The sequence below is a fragment of the Haliotis cracherodii genome, unplaced genomic scaffold (assembly GCF_022045235.1).
Source record: "Haliotis cracherodii isolate W230 unplaced genomic scaffold, xgHalCrac1.p SCAF_4, whole genome shotgun sequence".
Classification (NCBI taxonomy): Eukaryota; Metazoa; Mollusca; class Gastropoda; order Lepetellida; family Haliotidae; genus Haliotis; species Haliotis cracherodii.
Genome location: NW_027266297.1, coordinates 41,074,508 through 41,098,038, shown reverse-complemented (window position 1 = coordinate 41,098,038; position 23,531 = coordinate 41,074,508). Strand labels below are relative to the sequence as shown.

Sequence of the window (23,531 nt, the reverse complement as noted above, 5' to 3'; positions counted from 1 at the left end):
ATTGACTGAACAAAATAACATTGTGTTATATTTTCAAAATAAAATATGTTCAATATACCCTGTCTTATTTGAGTGTAATACTTTGTTTGGAATATCTCTTCAGCTCTTCAGTCATATAGACGCGAATGGAAAATAAAGCAATTATGCTAAACCTCTCACGACCCTTCCATCAATATCACGGCATTTTAAAATTTACTAAAGAAACGGTATAATTTTGTTGAGTAATTTTAGTAAAAACCCACGACAGAGGACGGTGATCTGGTGAACCAAGTATGATTTTAACACAATGCTTCACAATAGAGCAACAGCATTGTACCCTAATTTCACAGCGGCGAATGGGATACGAACCTTTATTCGGTGTTTTCTGGTGATGTTAGTTGGAGGCTCGACCATTTCTGGCACATTCTTTTAATGATCAAGTCCATAGACTAAAATGATATGATATACTTTGCACAAAGGACTGGTATATGATACAGTATGATATATATATACCGTATCCTGACAACGATTTTATAATTGAAATTGAAATGAACTGGGTTTGGAAGGAAATGCATACTATTATTAGGTTTAGGAGGCGACTATGCTTGTAAGAGGCGACTAACGGGATCGGGTGGTCAGGATCGCTTACTTGGTTGATGCATGTCATCGAATCCCAATTGCGTTGATCGAGGATCATGATGTCAATCACTGGATTGTCTGGTCCAGACTTGATTATTTACAGACCACCGCCATATGGCTGGAATATTGCTGAGTGCGGTGTTAATCAACAAAAAAATCTATTTAAAAAATCAAATGTTTAGTGTCACTGTCAATGTAGCCATATTGGAAAATCACTAGCTTGAAACAAAATGTATACCTTTTAGTAATAGGAATATACATGTCAAGTCTTACTTCTTCACAGAACCATTAGTTTTGAAAACAATGCTTTGGTTTGACACGTGACATATATATACCATGGAAAGTACAGGAGGACCACGTTCAGTCTTACATAAAATAATCTAGATCTAACGAGGTATAAGACACTTACAGAAAATGGAACGTTAATCTCAATAAACCAATACCAGGCAATACATTTGATATCTAGATCATCTAGGAGCATAGAACAAGTTTAGTGCAATTTCAAAACGTCAACTCGAGAGAAAACCCAATGTCAAATATCTGTCGGAACAGTTTCCATAAGGCGTTATAGGTAAAACAGTGAGGAACATTTTATAAATCAATGATGACACCAGGTCTTAGCGAAAAGGATAACCATGTAGTGCTTTATTGGTAGCACCCTCCACACCTAAAATAATTGGTTTTAAGTGATTAATTCATAAAGTTTTCATCACCATGTTGCCTTTATATTCACTATGGAATCTGTTTCCACGGGTATTCCACATAGATTATCCTCCGGCGTTGACAATTTGAATATCAGCTATGCCTCGATTAGCCTCTTTACTGAAGGAAGAAGATATACATCTACAATGTGGATATGGGTTGTAGTGAACCTGCGGGCCTCAGTCAGTACTGGTGAAACAAAGGTGATACTGCCCTTAAACACGGTGCGGCATTGCATTCCATCCCAAATGTATATTTAACAGTTCTTTACTGCAGAGAAGATATTGAGTTCCCGGTAAGGATTCAGATCTATGACCCTGTTCAGTGCACTAGCCACTGCACCATCCCACCCTTTGTTTAATAAAAGATGCCCGAGGTGGTCCCCGAGCTCTCCCGAGCCTAACTCGGCTAGGACTCGGGAAGAGACTACATATATACGAGTATCATACGAGTACGCTACGAGTGTGTTACGAGCCCCATAGGAGTCCAATAGGAGTTGCACACGAGCACAACGATTTCGATACGAGCTGTACAAGTTTGGTACGAGTATGGTACGACTTTGGTACGAGGTGGCAACAAGCTGCTAAATAATTCGGCGGGGATTTGTCACATGATTTAACATGGAGGCTCGTATAACTCGTTTTAGACTCGGTCAACTCGGCAATAAATTTTGCAGACGATCCTCATGCGAGTTCTGTACGAGCACCACGAGGTCGCCACGAGGGTACTACGAGTAGGACGAGTGTGTTACGAGTTTGTTAGCGTAGACAATACATGTATTTCTAAAAAGACCAAGGAATTCTAGTATTATCAACATATGGTTTCCAAAACCTTCCAGAACAACAAAAAGCAAACAACTACAAATTCTTCAGTATTCTCATTCTCGAATAGTATTAATGCAAACTGAAAAAGGCTAATTTTGTATTATTTGGTATTTAAAAGGTAAATACACCCCCATAAAATAGATAACGGATTGACATAAGGTTGAATCTGACCTGCCACATTGAAATGTGTAACGCATAGTCACTAACATACATTGGTGTTTTGATCAACTCTTTGTGAGCTGTTTCAAACAAAACATGGACAATGTTGTCCATGTGTACTTTGACTCTACAACCAGTGGCCTCAAGTAGCATCAAGTAGATCATCGCTGTCCACACTGACATAGCCAGTGACTGCATCCTTGAAGATATCACTGTCCACCAATGATATACATTCTTGGAAATCTACCATCAATGAGTTTTGGGGAATGGCGATGTCTGGAAAGAGGCACTGCAGCCTTTGATAACTTTATGGGCCAGAAAAGTCCATGACAGTCTGCTACTTTTAAGTCATTTTTGAAGCTCGCTCTCCTTGAAGTCTACGAAGTCAAAAGCGTAATCATTCACAGATCCTATGGTGGGTACTCCATTTGGGAAGGACATCTCTTTTGCTATTTTGAGAAGTTCTGCTTTCACAGCCTTTCTGTCAACATCAGCTTTGCGACATCCTCCGCCATACCCTTTCTCACCTGTCGCTTTTGATGAATCCAACCGAATTCTACCCGTCGTGTTTGTTTTTGTTTTCGATGACGCCATGAACGTGAAGAAGCTGATGTATTGTCTTTGTTTGGAGGCATTTTAGAATTCTCCATTGTTCCGATCTTACCTATTAGTAAATTAAAGAGTCTGGTACCTGATGAGACAATCAACAATGTCCTCGACACTCATGATGTCTCAAATATCACTGGACACTGAAACAATAAACGCTTAAAGAATTTTTGTGTGTTTTCTTATCATCTACGTAGATCATCATATCATCTACGTAGATGTAAGTATCGTCTACGTAGATGTAAGTATCGTCTACGTAGATGTAAGTATCGTCTACATAGATGTAATTATCATCTACGTAGATGAAAGTATCGTCTAAATAGATGTAATTATCGTCTACATAGATGTAATTATCGTCTACGTAAATGTAAGTATCGTCTACGTAGATGAAAGTATCGTCTACATAGATGTAAGTATCGTCTACGTAGATGAAAGTATCGTCTACGTAGATGTAATTATCGTCTACATAGATGTAAGTATCGTCTACGTAGATGTAAGTATCGTCTACATAGATGTAAGTATCGTCTACATAGATGTAAGTATCGTCTACGTAGATGTAAGTATCGTCTACATAGATGTAAGTATCGTCTACATAGATGTAAGTATCGTCTACATAGATGTAAGTATCGTCTACATAGATGTAAGTATCGTCTACGTAGATGTAAATATCGTCTTCGTAGATGACAGTATGTGGTACTAACAGCATTTACTGCTCAGATCTAAATGCCTTTAAGTCAGGCGTGTCACCGTTGTTATTATTACAGCTTCATCTTGTGCCTTCATACCTTCATCAAGTGCGTCTGCGTGCTGGTTTGCGTGGTGCCTTCGTCTTTGGCCTAGATCCGCTCTTGGCACATCCGGCCTAGGAGCATCGGTTTATAATTGCTGGCATCTTGTGGCTTGGCATTGGCTCACGCCGCGCTTGCTCTCCAGCTTTCAGCCATACAAACTATGAGACAGGGATGGCTGAAGTTTTACTTGTTTTGTTTGTGTTTAACGCCTCACTCAGTAATATTCCAGCTATATGACGGCGGTCTGTAAATAATCAAGCCTGGACCAGACAATCCAGTGATTGACATCATGAGCATCATGCTATCCTGTAGCTGGTTACATTTCTGTCGGGGATAGGAGAAAATTATTCTTACTTGTGTGACTGCCAAATAGAACTTTTTATTGTCCCTATTTTAATGAGTGTAGAAGCTACAGTGCAGTGGAGCTGAAGATCCAAGTGAAGTGATGCCATAGCCTGCTTGTCACATATACCTTGTGCCATGAAATCATAGAAACACACTGTTTGTTTTGTTTTTATGTAGATCACTGTCGCTGTAAGTAATGAAGTCAGGACCAAGCAAGTGCTTGGTTGTTTAAGGCTGCACTCGACAGTATTCCAGCTATGTTAGAGCAGAGGGGCGGTCGGGCAAGCCTAGTGGTTAAAGCGTTAGCTCGTCACGCCGAAGACCCAGGTTCTATTCTTGACATTGGTACAATGTGTGAAGCCTATTTCTGGTGTCCCCCGCGGTGATATTGCTGGAATATTGCTAAAAGCGGCGTAAAACCATACTCACTCACTCACTGTAAGAGCAGACTACAAAATTAAAGTCTGGACAATGCTAACCAGTGATTGGTCAAGTCCCCTAGCCTGGCCACCCAATCCACAAGGTCTCTGTAGTGGCTCAATACACAAGGCAATCACTACTTTGCTAAATAACCTCCATCTTACTCCGAATTCACTGCCAAGAAGTCCTGACAACACATTCATCTCAGTATGTAAACTTTATTTCAATAAATACTTCCAGTAATATAAAATCTGAATAAATGCAAAATAGACCTTACATGGGGAATATTAAACAAAACATATGCCTAACATGCACATACACATGCACATCCTAAAGTTGTTTCTGGCTGGGAATGTTTTATCTGTTCGTGTACTAAAACAGTCTTTCTCCTTGACATTTATTTGGTAATCTCCTGAAATATCTTCATTTATTTCCATGACAACTGAAATATGACAAAAAACTAAACATGAGTCAAAATGAAATATGGAAGATGAGTGTAATTCATGTCATTCTGGATCAAGCTGATTTGTCTCGTATTGACTGGTATTTGAATTAATGTGGAGTCATCTGTTCAATGTTAACCACAATGCAATCTTGACATCCAGCCCGAGATAACCTCCATATCAATGTGTAAAAAGTGAGGTGCAAGAATGTGTATAAACGAAAAACAGTTATGATTTATTAATCTTCTGAAAGTGGGATGACGATCTACCAGGCATATATTTTACAGTATCCTAACACTGGCAGTGGAAACAACAGGCATGCACCGATATAGGTCTGTAGTGGGATCTAGCAAGAATGATTATTATGCATATGACGCAACATCTGAAGACAATCAGGATATTTCTTAAAAATATTCAAAAGAACATTTTTGTATTGCCTGTGCATTTAAGACTCGAATACTCATATTCGGGACAGATTCTCAGATCTGAGGCATGTATGGATCTTATTACAGCAGGGCCACAAGCAATGAAAATGAAGATAGATGGTGTATGACTAACAACTACGCATGTCCAAATATCCACATTTCAAAGTTGCATTACCGTATATCACCATCTATAAAGCGACCCCACCTGTAAGGCGATCCCCTGTGCAAGCCTTGAAAATCGATGCTAATTTCTGTACCCTGTCCATCAAGTGAATCGGAATGAAGGACATCACAGCGTAGACACAATGCCCACATTTGCAATAAAAACGTGTTAGTATTTCGCAGTGATATACGGTTACATGTTGTGTATATGATGGAACTTGGTACATTAGATCATATAACAATGGGATTGGATAACCACAAATCAGACAATCTGTCCCAGATGTGAGTCCTACCATACATGGACATATATCCTATCGACAAGATACTACTATCATACAACAATATGTGACTACTGCTTCAGCTCTTTGATTAATGGTAATTATGGGTGAAAATCATGCCAAGATCAAATCATGACAGTATGTTCTGACTAGTAATTCAAAAGTAACTATGAAAAAACAAAAAGAATTCTTTCTTCCATAAACTGATAAAAAATCAGCTCTTTAAAATCATGTAACATCAGAGATCGTGACTTCTATTCATACACAGCACCAAACTGAAGATAGACTGCTAAGGTCCAACACCATGTTCCTAATCCATTCACTAAAGGCAGACTACACTCATACAAACTAGCTCATTGTTAGACTGCTGACTTCATTTTCAGATGCTGAAAACATTGTCCTCTTTTAGTGATGGCTTCTTGATGACACTGCAATCACCTTTCTTCATGGCCATCAAAAATGTAACATTTTCAATCACAAGTCAAACGTACAAACATATCTGAGGCCAGTCATCCACAAAGATATGACAATAAAAATAGAGATTGTTACAAGGGCAATAATCTCTTTATCCTAAAATGTCATTCTTGCATTATGATCAATAAATCTGACTTCTCTGAATGAGGAACCCTTGAGGACCATGTTTGACCACAATGTTCAAGTAATCCAGATTAGCAAGGTTCCACTGTACTGGTGAGGTGCAGGGATAGATCTGGTACTCCAACCTTATGACCTCCATGTGCCCTTGGCGGGAAAATTGGGAAAATATAATTGTACACAATATTGGGATTAAATAAAATTCTTATTTACTCAGATTCAGAGGTACATATTTACTAATGTATTCCCAGCACTTCTTTTAATGCAGCAATCTAACACTAAGCAATATGGCCTGTTTCTTTTTCATGTTTATTGGCCAGTGAAATAAAAGTCTGTACAAGACCATTCTATAAACATTAATTATAACTTGGGTCTTCCCACTTGTCCAGCACCAACTGTTATAGAATAAATGCACTATGTATGCAATGTGTATAACATTGGATTCATGTCATTAACAAATGTTGTATGCGTACAAGTTTGGTGATTTATTGAAATGTATTGAAATGAATAATTACATAATCAGGTGTCAATTGATAAACTTGTGTCTCTAATTTCTGTAAATCACTCATCCCAAACACTTTTTGAGATGGCCCGACCACTAAAACAAACACAGACTGTATGACATTTCAATCAGATTTAGGGTAAATAATGGCGACTAGGCAGGCTTGGATACATGCTGGGGCTGGAGGAGATTTGGGTCACTTCTGTGTCCCTGGTACATTATTCAGTGATAACCAAACCTCAAAAGTAGGTCACTATGGAAACAAAGTAACTCTTTGATGTGTCATTAAAAACACACTCTTTTTCAACTGGATCAGGAAGTATTACAAGCACATGTATTTGAAATATTCATAATTTTTTTATTTTGATTACCACCTTTACATTTAAAAAAATTAATAATCCACTGGATAGAAGCAAATGAAGCAATATTCACCCACTCACACATTCTGGAAATGCATCAACTCTTAAAATCAACCACCCAGATGGACTGAAACGATTCTCTATCAGAATATAAGTTATCAGGATAAGGCATTAATTTCTTCGGAGTATGTGTGAACCGCATCGATGAAGACTTTCAGTTTGTCGGGGTTGGTTTCCTTCATGACGCCATGGCCGAGGTTGGCGATGTAACGCTGAGTGCCGAATTTCTGTATCATCTCCTTGACGTTGTGCCGAATCTCATCCTGAAACATCATGAGTGAGTGAGTGGGGGGGAAGGCAGCTTTGGCTGAAAGCAGTCCTTGTTAAAAAATGAACTAAAAATCTAACTCTGGGCAGATTCAAACAATGTTTCCAATTATTAGTTATTGCTGCATTTTGTTTGTTTGGTTGGTTGAGATAACATGAGACATTCCTTTAGTTAACTGGCGAATGCTCCTGTCTAGTCTGCTATATTGCCGTTATGTCATGTCAGTCTGTACATTCAACCCGTGAAGATCTGGGGTAGAATAGGTCATGTTTGCTACAAATGGCGACTATGCTTGTCGTGAGACGTGACTAACTGGATCGGGTGGTCATGCTCGCTAACTTGGTTGAAGTATGTCATCATATCCCAATTGCATGGATCGACGCTCATGATGTCAATCACTGGATTGTCTGGTCCAGACTTCATTATTTACAGAACGCTGTCATGTAGCTGGGATATTGCTGAGTGAGGCGTTAAACAACAAACAAACAAACACAGCAACTTTTAAATAATTGAATTTGGGACATCCAAACCCCGACAGACTGTTTAGTTCTACATGCCGCTGTTGTACAATGACACACTGCTAGCCATACCACACATTACAACCACCTGATCCTCAATAGTCAGCACTACTGATAAGATAAGATGCTAGGTTTCTATTCTTGGGACATACTTGTAATGTTGTTTTTCTCTTCAGACAAATAATCCACAACTGAAATTCTGCCAAATTGAATCTAAAACTTGTTGAGAAGAGTGCTTACATCTGTTCCGAACACCATCACTGGGTCCAGGTTTCCTTGGAGTGTCACCTTCGTCCCAGCCAGTCTCCTGAAGAACAACACATAATAATAATAATCATAATGATAATAATAATAATAATAATAATAATAATAATAATAATAATAATAATAATAATAATAGTTCATTAATAGGGCGCTGTACTCCATATATAAGCATGCTCTAAGCGCTTAGACATTTTTACACTGGTCAATTCTCATTCTCATTCTCAGCTCCATGAGGAGTATGAAACCCAAGCTGCCTGTTAGACACTAGAATGTTAACATTCACTGCTGGGTGAACAGAGGCACATTTCAAACAAAGTCATTGCCCAAGGAGACACCACAGGCAGGACAAGCCCTAGAAATTCTCAGGAGCCAAGCTGCCGGACATGGTCACCCATCCAAGAACTCTCTGAACCGACGTTGCTTAACTTAACCTGATTTGTGACCTGTACCTTTATACCAAGAATAGAAAATCATTATGACCAGTGTAATGTTTCCATGCTCTACCTGGAGAGCCTCAATTCATATTACAATCATCACCTCCTAGTCCTGACCTTGTTTGTTGATCCACCTATAATAATCATAATAATCATAATAATAAATAATAATAAATGCATTTGTATAGCGCAGCATTCACTGTGCATAAGTGCTCTTCTCAGCCCAGACTCTTTCATCCAGACTCAGAACACAGTGACTCACCTGGCATGTGTGGGGTTCTGGGTCCAGTCGATCTGGACCACGTCAAAGCCGATTGTAGCGAGCTGTTCTGTAGCGTAGTGAGCATCCTTGGCAAACACCACCTGCAATCACCACCACAGCACTCCAAGAGATTGCACAATTACCACTGGATAGTCCAAGACCCATTTACAGTCAAACCTTTGTCTGACAAAATTATTCTCAGAAAGGGGGAGAACCCATAACACATGATTCACAACATCCAGAATGTCCCATGAATAATCGGTCAAAATATTTTCGAACATTTTGGAACAGATTATTATCATAAATTTATTTTAAATTCCATTCTCCCTACCTAACCCCTAAACAAGTAACTTGCCAAAAAATCTTTTCGAGCATTTTGAGAACAGATCATAATTATAAATTTCTTTTAAATCCCATCCCCCCACCGAACCTCTAAAAAAGCAGCCTGTGGCCCTGACGTGAAGTGTGTCCAAGTAGTTGACCTACCATCGGGATGAGCTCCAGCCCCTGCTGCTTCACCTCCTGCTTCACCTTGTAGGCGATGTCCTGGAGACGAGGAAGCTCGTACTTGGTGAACAGTCCTGGACCCAGCTCGCCGCCGCTCGAGTCAAACACCTGCACAATCTGTGGACAGATGACAACATGTAGAATGTCATAACTTCCTAATCATTGAAAACACAGTAAACTACTTTCATATCGAACACACTTAAGAACTAATGGATAAGTTTAAGTGGAATCAAAACCAATGTTACAAGGGACGGAAGCCGGCGTTTTGGGGCCGTTTATGTTAGATTTTAATTTGTTACAAATATTAGTAATTTATTTATTGTTTTTTTATTCGTAGTATATAGGTGTTTCACCAACACATTTGGGACTTTCATTCAAGAAACATAAAAAAGAATCGATAATATTTCTTTTATGTGTTTTTACATGTTTATTCGCTGTATGCGATGGTTATTTATATTTTCATATTTAAACGTATTTTATTGTAATAAAAGTAATTGTCAGAGCATGGTTTGTTTACATCACAAACCATCTTACACTAGAATCCTTAAATGCGTAAGGAGTCCAATTTTCAAGTTAGACAATTATTCTCATATTCGACTATGTAGAGTTTGAATTAATAACTTACTGCATTGATGGTACATTGTGCTTTTTTCTCAGGTGTAAGCAATTATTTTACTGCTAAAATGGTAGTGCCGTGCCTGTAAACCAAGTCAGAGAGTCTGACTACCTGGTCCCAATAGTTGCCTCTTATGACAAGCATTGTTGCTTCTTACGACAATCGTAATCTCCTCTTAAAAGCACAATCGCCTCTTAAAACAAACACAGTCGCCTCTAATGACAAGCACAGTCGCCTCTTACAACAAGCTTAGTTGTCTCTTACAACATCCAAAGTCGCCTCTTACAACAAGCACAGTCGCCTCTTACAACATTACGACATCTACAGTTGCCTCTTACGACATACCCAGTCACCTCTTACGACATCCACAGTCACCTCTTACGACAAGCACAGTCACCTCTTACGACATCCACAGTCGCCTCTTACGACATCCACAGTCGCCTCTTACGACATCCACAGTCACCTCTTACGACATGCACTGTCGCCTCTTACGACATGCACAGTCACCTCTTACGACATTCACAGTCGCCTCTTACAACATCCACAGCCACCTCTTACGACATGCATAGGTTGCTGAAGACATTCAAACCCAAGTCTTCACAGGGGACAATGAATGTAAAGGCCGAGGTATTCCGCCCACCTTGACAAGTGTGTGGGTACCGGAAAGGGTTTGTCCAGGTGGTGTAATGTAGTGTCTGGACCCATCCCAGGCCTAACACAGAACCATGCTACCTACCTGTGCGCCAGCTCGAACCTGCTCCACCAGGTGGCGCACTATGGCGTCTGTCAGAATCTTTAACAGTTTTTCCCCAGCTGCAGGATATTCTATCAGGAATCGACGAGCTGCATTTGGGTTAGGTCCTGCTCCAAGGTTTTCTATCATATATTTCATCAGTGTCCACTGAAATTGGAAAAATTCTTCATATATATAATTATCAAAATTGCAGTTATACACTACACGTGTTTTGCAATAAACTTTTGGTTGAAAAGACATTCATTTCTACATATGGGTCTTAACTTTCAGTCTTAAAAACCAAAACTTTGGAATACAATGGAATATGAAAAGAATCAAGCAAAATAATAAAAAAGCAAAGTACATGGAGACTGTTAACCCAGTAAATACATTCTGTGTGAAACTGCCTGGATATCAATCCTTTCTTAGGGAGCAATGTCCTACGTATATTATTTCTAAAAACTGAGCAGTGATAAGATTAACGAGTGAGTGAGTGAGTGAGTGAGTGAGTGAGTGAGTGCTGCGAACAGTAATCAAGGCACATCACGGTGTGTCAGCTTAGTGTGGGAGAAAAACTCAAAGTAAGGCAGTCATATACCACTTTGATGCTGACAAACCTAGAAACATAATCAGGATGATTAATTGGGATTCAAACCCAAAATCAAGGCTTTTGGTGTTCGCAAAGGACCTGCACCGCAAAATGCAGCGGCTTAGATGACAGGGCCACCTGTGCCCCCTCTGAAGTAGAAGAATTCGGCTAGGGCTAGTCTTCCAAAGGAAGTTTCCAAGCAGTGTCATTCTTCCATATGTTTTTTTGTATTCACTGTCTACCACATATTATTGGAAAAGAGATTTCAAAAGTCCTTACTGGAGCGCCTGTGAATCCAAACAATGGCACTCTTCCTTTCAGCTTTTGTCTCGTTAGCGTGATGGACTCGTAGACGTAGCCAAGTTCCTTTATGATGTCGAAGTTGGGATTGAGGCGGTCAACGTCTTCCGGCTTCTTTATCGGGTCGGCAAATACAGGGCCCTGGCAGACATGGACAGAAATTCTCCACATTAACAACAGCATCCTAAATGACTTACCTTAGGCAGAAACAATCTGATGAATTTCAAACAGGTACATACAGAATGAAGGGAACATACTGGTACTATTTTGAAATGTAAGCTCTGGTGATTTCATTAATTACATGAGCTGGTTAAGACATATATATATATATATTCTTAAAATATCTAAAAACATCACAACAGACTAATCATGCTAGGAATAGAAGGAAAAAACATAAAAATGTAAATTTACTTTCCTATATTTTAATCCTATCATCTTAATCCTACCAAAATGTTTGTAATTTGTATCATTATAAAGTAAATGGACAGATTTTCATTCAATTTGATAATAACTAAAGTATTTATGGGCTTTCTAAATAATCTAAGTGAAAATTTTAGTCATTTTGACAGATTTTATACATTGATTGATCCTACACACTGACTGTAACATACAAACGTAGCGACGAGGATTTTTTAATGATGTGAGAACATATTCAGAGACTGGAAACAGACGCTGGGTAAAACTGACCTGTCCAGGGTCATTGAGTGCAGTCAGGCCCAGGGCAAGGGGGATAACCAAGATATCCGAGAAGATGATAGCTCCATCAAGGGCGAACCGGTCTATCGGCTGAAAGGAAGTAATATGTCATCATACATGTATTGTTATTTTACACTTCTCAACTGCATGTGACATTTAATTTTAATTCACTTTAATATCAACTCCATTAATAAACTCGTTTAATGCCCTCAATGCTACTGTTGAACCCAGTCGACAGGTGCATAGTCGAGGGACATCCCCAAATGAAGCTAGCAATAACTGTTTAACGAGTAAACTGGCATAGCTAAAAGAATTGTCAGTTTGTTCATAATGATTCATGTATAATTGCCCCTAAAATCATATATATTCCAGATGCTATTGAAAAGACATCAGGACTTACATTATTCTACAGTACGATTGAACACATTTAACTGTATCTTGGGTATACTTTTAAATGCAAGACATGTAAAATCAAAAATTATTACTGAGGGATTCTTTGACCGAAGTACTTGAAGTCATACGTGCATTCTGATTGGTTTGTCATATTTTCGCACATAACATTCATCGATAGGCGGGTGAGTCTTCTTGCAGGTTACGGAAAGGGGCGTGAGGTAACGAATGGTAATTACTGAAGGCATAAGAGGCTACACTGTTCTCACCTGAATAGTCAGTCGACTAACGAGCTCCACATCTCGACAGGTGGCAAAGAAGGCCTTATCACCTTTAGCTTCCTTGTATTCTGTAACAATCAGCAGTATCACAGAACTTGCTGTTTTCAATCACCCATCCATATTCCTTTGAAGGGATGGGCATAAAAAATACTATTGCCATATATATTGTTTCCAAATTACTTCCAACACTCAAAAATTTGAAGTCAAACATTTCCCCATACACTTGAACATACTGCTAGTCTGACACTATGAGGTCTGCTAACTTCAATAACAAAACATCAGATGAACGCTTAATATTTTGTAGTCTCATGATAGTTTACTTAGATTCACAGACACAATATATACACAACACAGTGATACGACATCTTCCCGAGGCAAGAGAGTTAACTGACTATAAAAGTCCAGTTTCCACCCTTGCCGAACCAGGCTGGAATTACTGCGCCCGATCGTAGAGGCACCAGTGGCTGTTACCAGTTACGTCCCTTCTAAGCCTCTCCTATGGACCAATCAGATTCCACCTCTCGTATCACCTGCGTTTGCTTCACACATAATGGTGGCGCCGATTCAGGATGATCTAATCGATAATCAAGATCTATATTGTGATAAAACGGGTGTTACATCGCGAAAAGCATCAAATCAAGTGAGCACCTTGATTAAAAACATGAAAAGATTTAGAAAATATCTGCTGACGAGTTGGCAATGCACATGCTTTGTAAATCCTGCAATCGACCGAAATCTGCACGACAGTTTACGAACCGTAATACCAGCCTAGTTCGGCAAGGGTGGAAACTGAACTTTTATAGTCAGTTAACTCTCTTGCCTCAGGAAGATGTGATACGAAGGAACACCCAAAAGTCCAGTGTTGCTGGGTTAGCTACGGCTATACAAGGCACTCAGAGTCCCTTCCCACACACTCTATGTCATATCAGTGTCACCAGCCACACTGTGATATAACCATAACTCTGTTTAAAGCGTTAAAACCTGATTCACTCACTCACTCACTAAACAACATTATAAGATATCTTTGTTACCTGGGAGATATCTTCCTGCTTGCCTCATCACCCACACCGGAACACGTTCAGTCCGCTCGCCTCGAGCAGCACGAAGCAACAGATCATTCTCCAAGGGAGCAAACTCCTGAAGTAGTAAAAAACAACATTTCTCGGTTACATCTTGCTAACTACTAGACATACATTGAAGAGCAACATTTTAGTATCAAGCACATTAACATCACAACGTGTTCAGAACTGGGTTGACTTGAACTCCAGACCGCCTCCGTGGTCTAGTGGTCAAACATCCGCTCGGAGGGCGGAAGGTTTGGGTTCGATCCCCAGCCACGTCATACCAAAACATGTTAAAAGAAGGCCTGGCGCTCTGCATTAAGGAGCTAAGACAAGGACTAGTCAGATCGGTGTCGGTATACTGTGTCTGAGTGGGGTATTCATGTTAAACTGAGGCATGGTATCTCAGTTGGCTAGCACTACAAATCGGTATCACTCCAGACTTGTACAAACAGCCCCACACACATGCACGCAAGTCGCTATATAAGTGCAATAATCTTGGACGCGATGTTAAACCCCATTACATCTCACCTCACCTTGAACTCCAATATTGAACAACTTAAAATGTATGAGGATAATACAATTTCTACAGGCATATGTCTGTGAGGTACAAACTGTAACTTGGTACTATTTTTCTGTGGACTCGAGCATGATGAGATGAACCACGGCATACCATCCTGACTGCCAGTGTTGGCTGTCACTATTACATCATGGTATTAGTTTCATATATTATTTGTCCTACTATACCACCAATTGATTGATGGATCTGCCGACCGCAAAAAAAATGTCATAATATAAAAAGTCAGCAGTTACAAATGTAAAAACTATGTATTACCCCCCTCCTGAAATATGTGAATAGAACATGTAAACAACAAGATGGACACCAACGTAAACAAGATTATGCAAATGGCCATATATTTAGATAACATTTTGATGACAGATAAAAACTCTGAACTTGATTTATTTTGACCAAGGATTTAAATCATATAAAAGTTGGTCCATGTTTTTAGCAACCAGTATTTTTCACACAAAAGTCTGTAAGTCTACAAATTAGAACAGTCAGTACTTAAAAATTAAGATTTTAAGCTGGACCACTGGCGGTAACTGACACTGAATTAATCTCAAGTGTTTCATTATGTTAACCTGATATCTGTCACAGACCAATGTAATGCAGGACGGACTCATCCACTTTCCTGGATCCTGTGTGAGACCATGCTGGCTGCCTTACACACTCTCCTACAACCTTATTCCCAATAAGCGGTAATCTGGCCAGACAAATCCTATTTTGGCGAACATTCTGATCAGTGGCGATATCACCAACCCTGTACCAATGCACTGACCAATTAAATGTTAAGGGTCCTTCTTTAATTACAACTACTTGTAATCCAGGCCATTGGAAATAAATGCTCCATCACAAACACGAGTTATACATCTTTATTGATAGTGAATTATATTGGCAACATCTATATACCATAATTACACACATACATACATTCCTCATAAACATGCTAAACATGCAACAAGGAATTTTGATGTAAGAAATATGATTTGTCATTCTTTAACATATGACCTCTGGATAATACAGACAGTTTTTATCTCTAATTCAGGGATTGTAATCAAAGATAAAAGCTGAAATCCCAACTGATTCTAAGCATAACCAATGTTACCATTCTACTTCAGACTTTTGTAGAAAATGTTTTGCCAAAATTAATGTAACCAGTAGGCATGGTGGGTGATTGCAAGAAAAGAATAAACATCAAATTATAAACTTAGCAGGACATTGAGTTTAGTATTGGTAGTTAGTGATTTGACAATAATTTCTGCAGATTATGTCTTTTTTGAAAACAAGTGAATGTTGATTGGGGTTTACACCTTCCTCAGGCAAGGGAGTTAACTGACTAAGAAAATGCAGTTTCCACCCTTGCCGAACTAGGCTGGTATTATGGAGTTATATTTTGGCTGGTCTAACAAGTCTATGCATAGTCCAATGAAATCAGAATCTGATTTGTAAACTTGGTCGATTGCAAGATTTGCGATGCATGTGTACCATCAACTTAGCGTCAGCAGATTTTTTTTCAAATCTTTTCATGTTTTTAATCAAGGTGCTCACGGGATTTAATGCACCTCGCAAAGTAAGACCTGTTTGATTACAATATAGATCTTGAGTAACGATTAGATCATCTTCACTGGGTGCAGCCATTTTATTTGAAGCAAATGAAAGTGGCATGTGATTAATATGAGAATTGGAATGTGATTGGTCATTAGGAGGGACATAACTCTGGTGGTACTAGGATCGAGCCCAAAATTCCAGCCTCGTTTTGCAGGGGTGGAAACTGGGCTATTCAGTTAACTCCCATGCCTCGGAGCCATCAGGTTGTCAAACTTAATTGGAACAGTGCCATCCACATCATAAAACAGGGTTGTGCTGTATTAAGTATTGTGCATTTCTATTACATATCTATATGTTTATTTCAAAATGAAAACTAAAATTAAGAAAATAATATTGTACTCTATGCATACTGTATACCTGTATATAACTATCTATAACTATCACAAGCTCAAGAATGATTTATTAAACATTTATGCCAATTCTATAACTACTACATAATTCATAAGATGTATCAAACACTGAATACTGTTTCATCCTTTTAAAAGAAAATATAACCAAAATAAAAACTAATAAAAGTGACATAAAATACCTGCTTACCATTATTACACTTCCAATCTAAACTCCTTACTGTATGGTCAGTAAAATCTTCATTAAACACAACTAATTTTCCTGTGCATCCAATCCAACAGCTATGAAGCCTAACCCTGCTCTCCACAGAGTAACACAGCAGTAAATGACACTGGATCTCACTGTGACAGATGTGTCAGCCAAACGAGTTACAAAACAATGGCTTGGTCACAAACTGGAACTTGTATTGTGAGACCATGTACAACTGCCACGACTGAATGGGTTTATGAGAAGTCTATCCTGCATGTAAACTCTACCAGGTGTTCATGTATCCATGGTAATCAGTGTTATCAATAATTTGAAATCAGATATGAAATAAATTACTTTAGCTGTTGTGACAACATATATTCCTCATACAAGGATGGACACAAGCATGTACCTGCTAGCATGAGTTCATTTGCATGTATTCTTTTGTTAAATACTGAAAAACGTAGAATTTAATATGGAATTTATTTCTGATATCATTTTGGATTTGTAACTGAATACTGTCAATCATTCGATATCCTTTCACTACGAACCAACCAAATAAATTCCATTTATATCCATGCCTGTGCCTATTCCAGTGTGAAAAAATAATATCAAAAGGTAATCAATATAGGTGATCGACTAATCGAAAGTTCTGATCAGTCGATCAGCTGTTGATGATTACCTAGTAGACATACGCCGTTAGAATTTTTCGTTTCTGCTTAGAATTTATTTTGTTCCTAATAATATTTCGAAAAAGTTTTAAAAATATTTCAATAATGCTCTACATTATGACCCAAATGAAACGTGGCAACTCAAATTTACTAGAATCTGTCACATGACTGGCAGTGACACAGTTTTTAACACCACGGGGTCACGGTACAGCTGTGGCAAAACACACAGAACTTCAGAAGATAGATTTATGCAGGTGCTTGCTCGTCATGTTTGCGAACTCTATATATGGACATCGGATCATTCCAACACATACCGAATACCAAACTTATCGATGAGCTGTTGTCGTTTCAAAAAAATAAATGTTCGAGTGCTTTCGGGTCTTTATTAAATGTGAAATGTTTACCTGTACACGTTCTTGGTTGGAAGTCGCCATGCTGACGAACAGAGTTTAGAGTTACCTCCCTTTGACAGGCTAGCTCGAGGGTTAATGTCATTCATGACCAACTCGTGTTATTGCAGGTTACGGAAAGGGGCGAATAGGGTTAATGCCACAATATATGCCATTCTGTTCATAGTTTGTGAGTTGTATTTTGCTGCATACGTTGAGAGATAAGTGTACCTGCGATTTGAATTCGGAAATAATGCATATTGCTTTTTATATACTTAATTTGGCACTTTTTAAGTCAACAACTAGTATAAAAATAAAGTTGTAACTTAAGTTTCATACTTAATCAACTAACTCAAATCCTATTGTCCACTGTGGAAAAATATATTTAACAACAATGAGAACTCCATCGACAATAAGAACAATGTCTCACACATAGTGCGAATTACTTTGTATAGAACTTGGCTTGAAATGGGCAACAGTTGAGCAGAGTAGAAAATCTTATCAAGTCTTGGAACATCAAATCTTAAAGATTTTTTCTTAACAACTGGTGTAACTTCAATTTAATGTCTTCAAGAGTTTGCAATGGCATACACATTTCAGCACAAAACCATCCAATAATGTTACATATGTGATAGAAAAACAACAAAATACATGATTACTTTATTATGTTTATTTCAAAACTACACAAAAACAGTTCTGTAATTTGTGTGTAATATGTCTGAATATGCATAAAAGTGGTTACATTTGAAACAAGGTTTACATGTCAGTATTTCCCACAGGTATCCACAAACTGTGTCACATGACTGAACCTGTGTTGCCTTACTGAATCTGTGTCACATGACTGAACCAGTGTCACATGACTGAACCTGTGTCACATGACTAAATCTGTGTCACATGACTGAATCTGCATAGAAGTTGATGGAGTCAGCAAACTGACATCAAAGATTCTACATGACGCAGAATAATCTTCAATTACTATTCAGAATAGGGTTCAGTTCTGACTGTACAAAACACATGTCTATGACTAATAACACCACTATGGTTTGTATGCTGTTTAACGCATGTCAGCAATATTCCAGCTTTGTATACCTATACATTTCCAGACTGAAAATAAAGTATGCATGAGGCAAACCAGTGACTGATATTATGAGCAACATCCCATGCTGTCAGGGTACGATGACACGCAGTCAACCAGTCACTGAGGCTTACCACCAATCAACCGCCTCTTACAACAAACATAGGTTACTGTGACCTATTCTAACCTGGAATCCTCACACTGACTAAGACTGCATACTGGAATGATGGTGATGGAATGGTATAAAACATATACAAGTGGTCTTATTTGTAAGGAATGTGTGTATAATGCTGTTCAGCAAGTATTCTGTTATTCTTTCTACAGGTACAGACAGGACCGTTAAAAATTGTTAATCAGTAGAACTTTTCTAGAGTATGAACAAATTTATTCAGGTACCTTATTCTCAGGTGTTTGGTTCATGAAAAATTGACACAGCAAAAGACCGGGGTCAGCAGCTATATTGGGGAGGGGGAGGTGGGGAGGTGGAGGTGGAGGGGGGGGAGGTGGAGGGGGGGGGGGGGTGGATATGATAATTAAAAATATGACAGTTCTATTTTTTTAAACAAAATTGTAAATTTGAATAATAATTATGGACTGTTAATTCATTATAGGAGGGGGGAGGGTCATGAAAAAGATGTTACCTGTGTGTGTATCGGGAGGGGGGGAACAAAGTATGATACAGTCCTCCCCACCCCAACCCCCCACCCCGAAAATAAATGACCAGTCTCTAATATACAAAGTGAAATACCTATTGACCTTTCTTTGTACAATATTACTTCCCAATATTACTGGATGGGTTCTTTAACATACATACTGATCATTACTAAATGGGACAATTCTTGTCAGTAAAGTTACACAAAATGTGTGTGAGTGACAAGTCGTGATGTCGGATCTGATCCCTGGAATGCAGATCCTGGCAGCCAAGGGACATAACTTTGTATGACTTGTGGCACTTCAGACCATTCAGTTAATAAAACAAGGAATCTTGAGATAAATAGCTTCAGAATATTTCCATCAAAATCATAAATAAATGATATAACAAACTAGGACATTTCGCAATGGCTTTAGAAATAGAAAAATCCTACAACGGCAATGGAGTTACAGTGTTCTTCACCATGTATGAATTTAGTTCCCATGTGAAATATGAGAAACTTTGCTCTATATAAGGGGTCACATGTGTCAGTAGTGGGGTGTCTGGCATTATACAAGCTGATAGGAGTTGTACACCACAAGGCCAAAGGTTGAGGGGCCTACATGAACAATTAGTTCATGAAATCCCAAACAGCCTCCTACAGTCTGTACCAAACACTATTGAGTCTACCAGCCCTGACTTGTCTTTAAGCATAATTTTTTTCCATTTCAGTGTTATCATATGAACTTTTACTAGCTGAGCTTACTAGACTTGGGCTTTGGACTATAGGCTAAAGGCACAGAGAGCTACCATGACACATGTCAAGTTTATCAGTATGAGTTCACAAGTAACAAAGACCTATTTTCAATACATATGTGTGTGTGTGACAATCAGATCTATCTTGTGACAGCCATCAGACTTTCAGCATGGTAACTCGAAGTGGGAACAGGGTCAATAGTGACGCGACAACAAAGTGTCATCATATCAAACAATATAACGACATGTTATCCATACAGGCTGGCCGACTTGTATGGGTTTCCACATGACAGCGACTGACCAATCAGATACCGGAATTCTTTAACAAGTAATGACATGGGGGATGTGGCATACATAATCTATCTACCTTGAAAAATATTAAATATAAAAAAATCCGTTACCATGCTTACATCATATATCCATGGCAAAATATATATTCCCAGTATTACATCATTGCACACAGGTGAGTAACTATAAAACGTGTTACTTGGAATAAAAATCAAATGTATAATACTATACACACATATATATATGCAATAAACCTTCATGTAAAGATAAACGGCTGCTGTTGTTGATTATTTGAACATAAACAGACACTCAACACATGGTATGAAACGTTCTAAACAAGAACAGTGGCAAAAAGATCACAATAGCTTAGCTAAACAACAACATGGAAAGAACTATACAAACAGGAATGGTTTTGTTACCAGGAACTGACTTAGGAACTGGTTCCCGTAGTGCAGAGCAATCTTTGCGCTAAGGTGATTGTAACTCCCATACTTTAACATTGGCTTACGATCGTCGTAATGCAAAGATCATTCTGTGGAACAGGTCCCAGGAGTGGTTATATCGTAAACAAATCCACTTGAGATCCACATGAAAATAACTTAATATTAGCACCCATATACTCATCCAAATACTATTCTGATTACATTTGTCACAAGAAATAAAGATCATTTCTGTAGGCCCTATCATAAATAAGCTGGCCAATCAAATACCTCCTTCCATTACTGTGCGTCCAACCCTTGGTCAATAAATAACAAATGCTGTATTTTGTTCATATTACATGGTTATGTCCCTTTGACCTTACATACATAATTAGTCCATACATTATTAGCCCACCACCTACTGCAGAGACTGACCAACTTGATCTCTCTGCTTGTCTAATGTGTATAAGGAGAATCTCACCCAAGTGTCTTTTGATTTCAAATATATCTACATGAGTCGATAAAAGTTTCTCTGAGGCGTGCTGAGGAGTTTTAAACTTTTATCGACAAGTGTTGACATATTTGTTATCAAAAGACACAAGGGTGAGATTCTTTCTATCATCCAACATCATTCTTCCAACTTTTTCAGTTTGTAGACAATAATAAGCAGTGTCTTAAGTGTAAAAGGTACTTCTAACAGCTTCAGTAGCAGAGCCATTGATGTCATTCGAAAGTTTCATCATGGTAACCAATGACGTCACGATGGCCTGCAAAGCATTGTGATGCAATTTCATTGCAGCGATATCTACAATGTTGATATCGCTTGATCTCACCCAAGTGACATCTCCTGTGGGAGCCAGTTTTGGATAATAAATTTTGTTAAGCGCCACACTTTGCAATATTCCAGGTATGACAGTGGTCTCTAAATAATCTAGTCTGGCCCAGATAATCCAATGATTGATATAATGAACAACGATCCAAACTCCCGGGGTACACTGATTCACCAAGCCTGCCCAGCCAATCCATTAAGTCGCCTTGGTTAATGATCTGACCCTTGTCATCATGGATGCTCTTACAATACTGACTCGAGTTCTGAAACTTCAGTCATATCTCAACTGATATATTACTGCAAATATTGATCACCATGGTAACAATACACAAAAGCTGATCATGTATTTCCTGATATACTTATCTTTATGTGAGTATTAAACATCTTTAAAAGGGATCAAACTACAAAACTACAGAATAAATAGGATCACAATTGGTCATAAGACTCAAAACAACAAACCCTGGTACAGAATATCACTTCTTTTTTGATTCAAGGCAACAGAAAATATTGCACATGAAACGGAGTAGTATACACAAGCAATCAACACAAACACATTCACTTCAGCAAGTGTCCTACAAGTCCTATGTCACATGGTGATAGCAGTCTTATAATCTCCAAGATTTATCACCCATCAATGGGTGGACACACATAGAAGCAGACATACCTGATTATGAGGAGAATGATAGATAATACCAGTAGGTTCTCGTAGACCCTAGAGCATATATCTTATGAAAACACCCTTTTCTCATAGTAAATTGTATTGTGACATAAGGTCGGAATAACGTCACACCAGAAACTACATCATAGCTGAAGATTGTTGACATCCATCGACATTTTTAAGAAACTTGTGTAAGAAGTCATGTGTTCTTTGCTCCAGTTTGGGAAACAAGAATTCTGACACTCATTCGTAAAATCAGTATGAAACACATTTTCCTATAATAATCTCAATGTCTCTGTCGGTATTGTATGAAACTGTCCAATTCTACGTTGACTAGTCCAAGTATAATTCTTTCATGGAGGTAATGTATTGATAGAACTATGGCTAAGTTCTAGTTCCAAGCTACGAAAACATGAAGGAACAGGGATGACATTAACACTCACATCAAATGTTCCCTTGTTTTCTGTGGGTAGAGTCTAGTGTTGTTCTTACTCCCCTATATATGGCTGGGTACAAAAGGCACATGAAATAGAAAATGTTTACAACATGCCCTAGTTGAGAGGTTTAATGTTGAATACATAATACCCAACACTACCAAACTTTCCTTGGAAACATAATCTCTTTGGAATATAGTGCAATAGTAATGATTCCATTAAATAGGTTGTACTATTAACTGTAACCGGAAATATTAACTCAATGTTGAATACAATTCAGTATTCCCTATCCAATAAAACATGATCTCTACATTGAATATAATTCATTCTTACCTATCCAATAAAACACGATCCCTACATTGAATATAGTTCATTCTTACCTATACAATAAAACATGATCCCTACATTGAATATAGTTCATTCTTACCTATCCAATAAAACATGATCCCTACATTGAATATAGTTCATTC

At 38.4% G+C, this 23,531-nt stretch overlaps 1 protein-coding gene across 1 annotated transcript; it reads right to left on the bottom strand.

Moving 5' to 3' along the window:
- Positions 1 to 4,676: 4,676 nt before the first annotated feature.
- Positions 4,677 to 18,041, bottom strand: LOC139479958 (uroporphyrinogen decarboxylase-like). The gene is made up of 10 exons (XM_071262906.1): positions 17,987 to 18,041; positions 14,178 to 14,283; positions 13,135 to 13,214; positions 12,467 to 12,565; positions 11,759 to 11,920; positions 10,894 to 11,058; positions 9,521 to 9,658; positions 9,035 to 9,135; positions 8,315 to 8,381; positions 4,677 to 7,551 (listed from the first exon to the last, which is right to left on the bottom strand). Exons 1-10 carry the CDS (start codon positions 18,014 to 18,016, stop codon positions 7,387 to 7,389), a joined length of 1,113 nt encoding a protein of 370 aa, XP_071119007.1. The 5' UTR covers positions 18,017 to 18,041; the 3' UTR covers positions 4,677 to 7,386.
- Between the last annotated feature and the right edge of the window lie 5,490 nt (positions 18,042 to 23,531).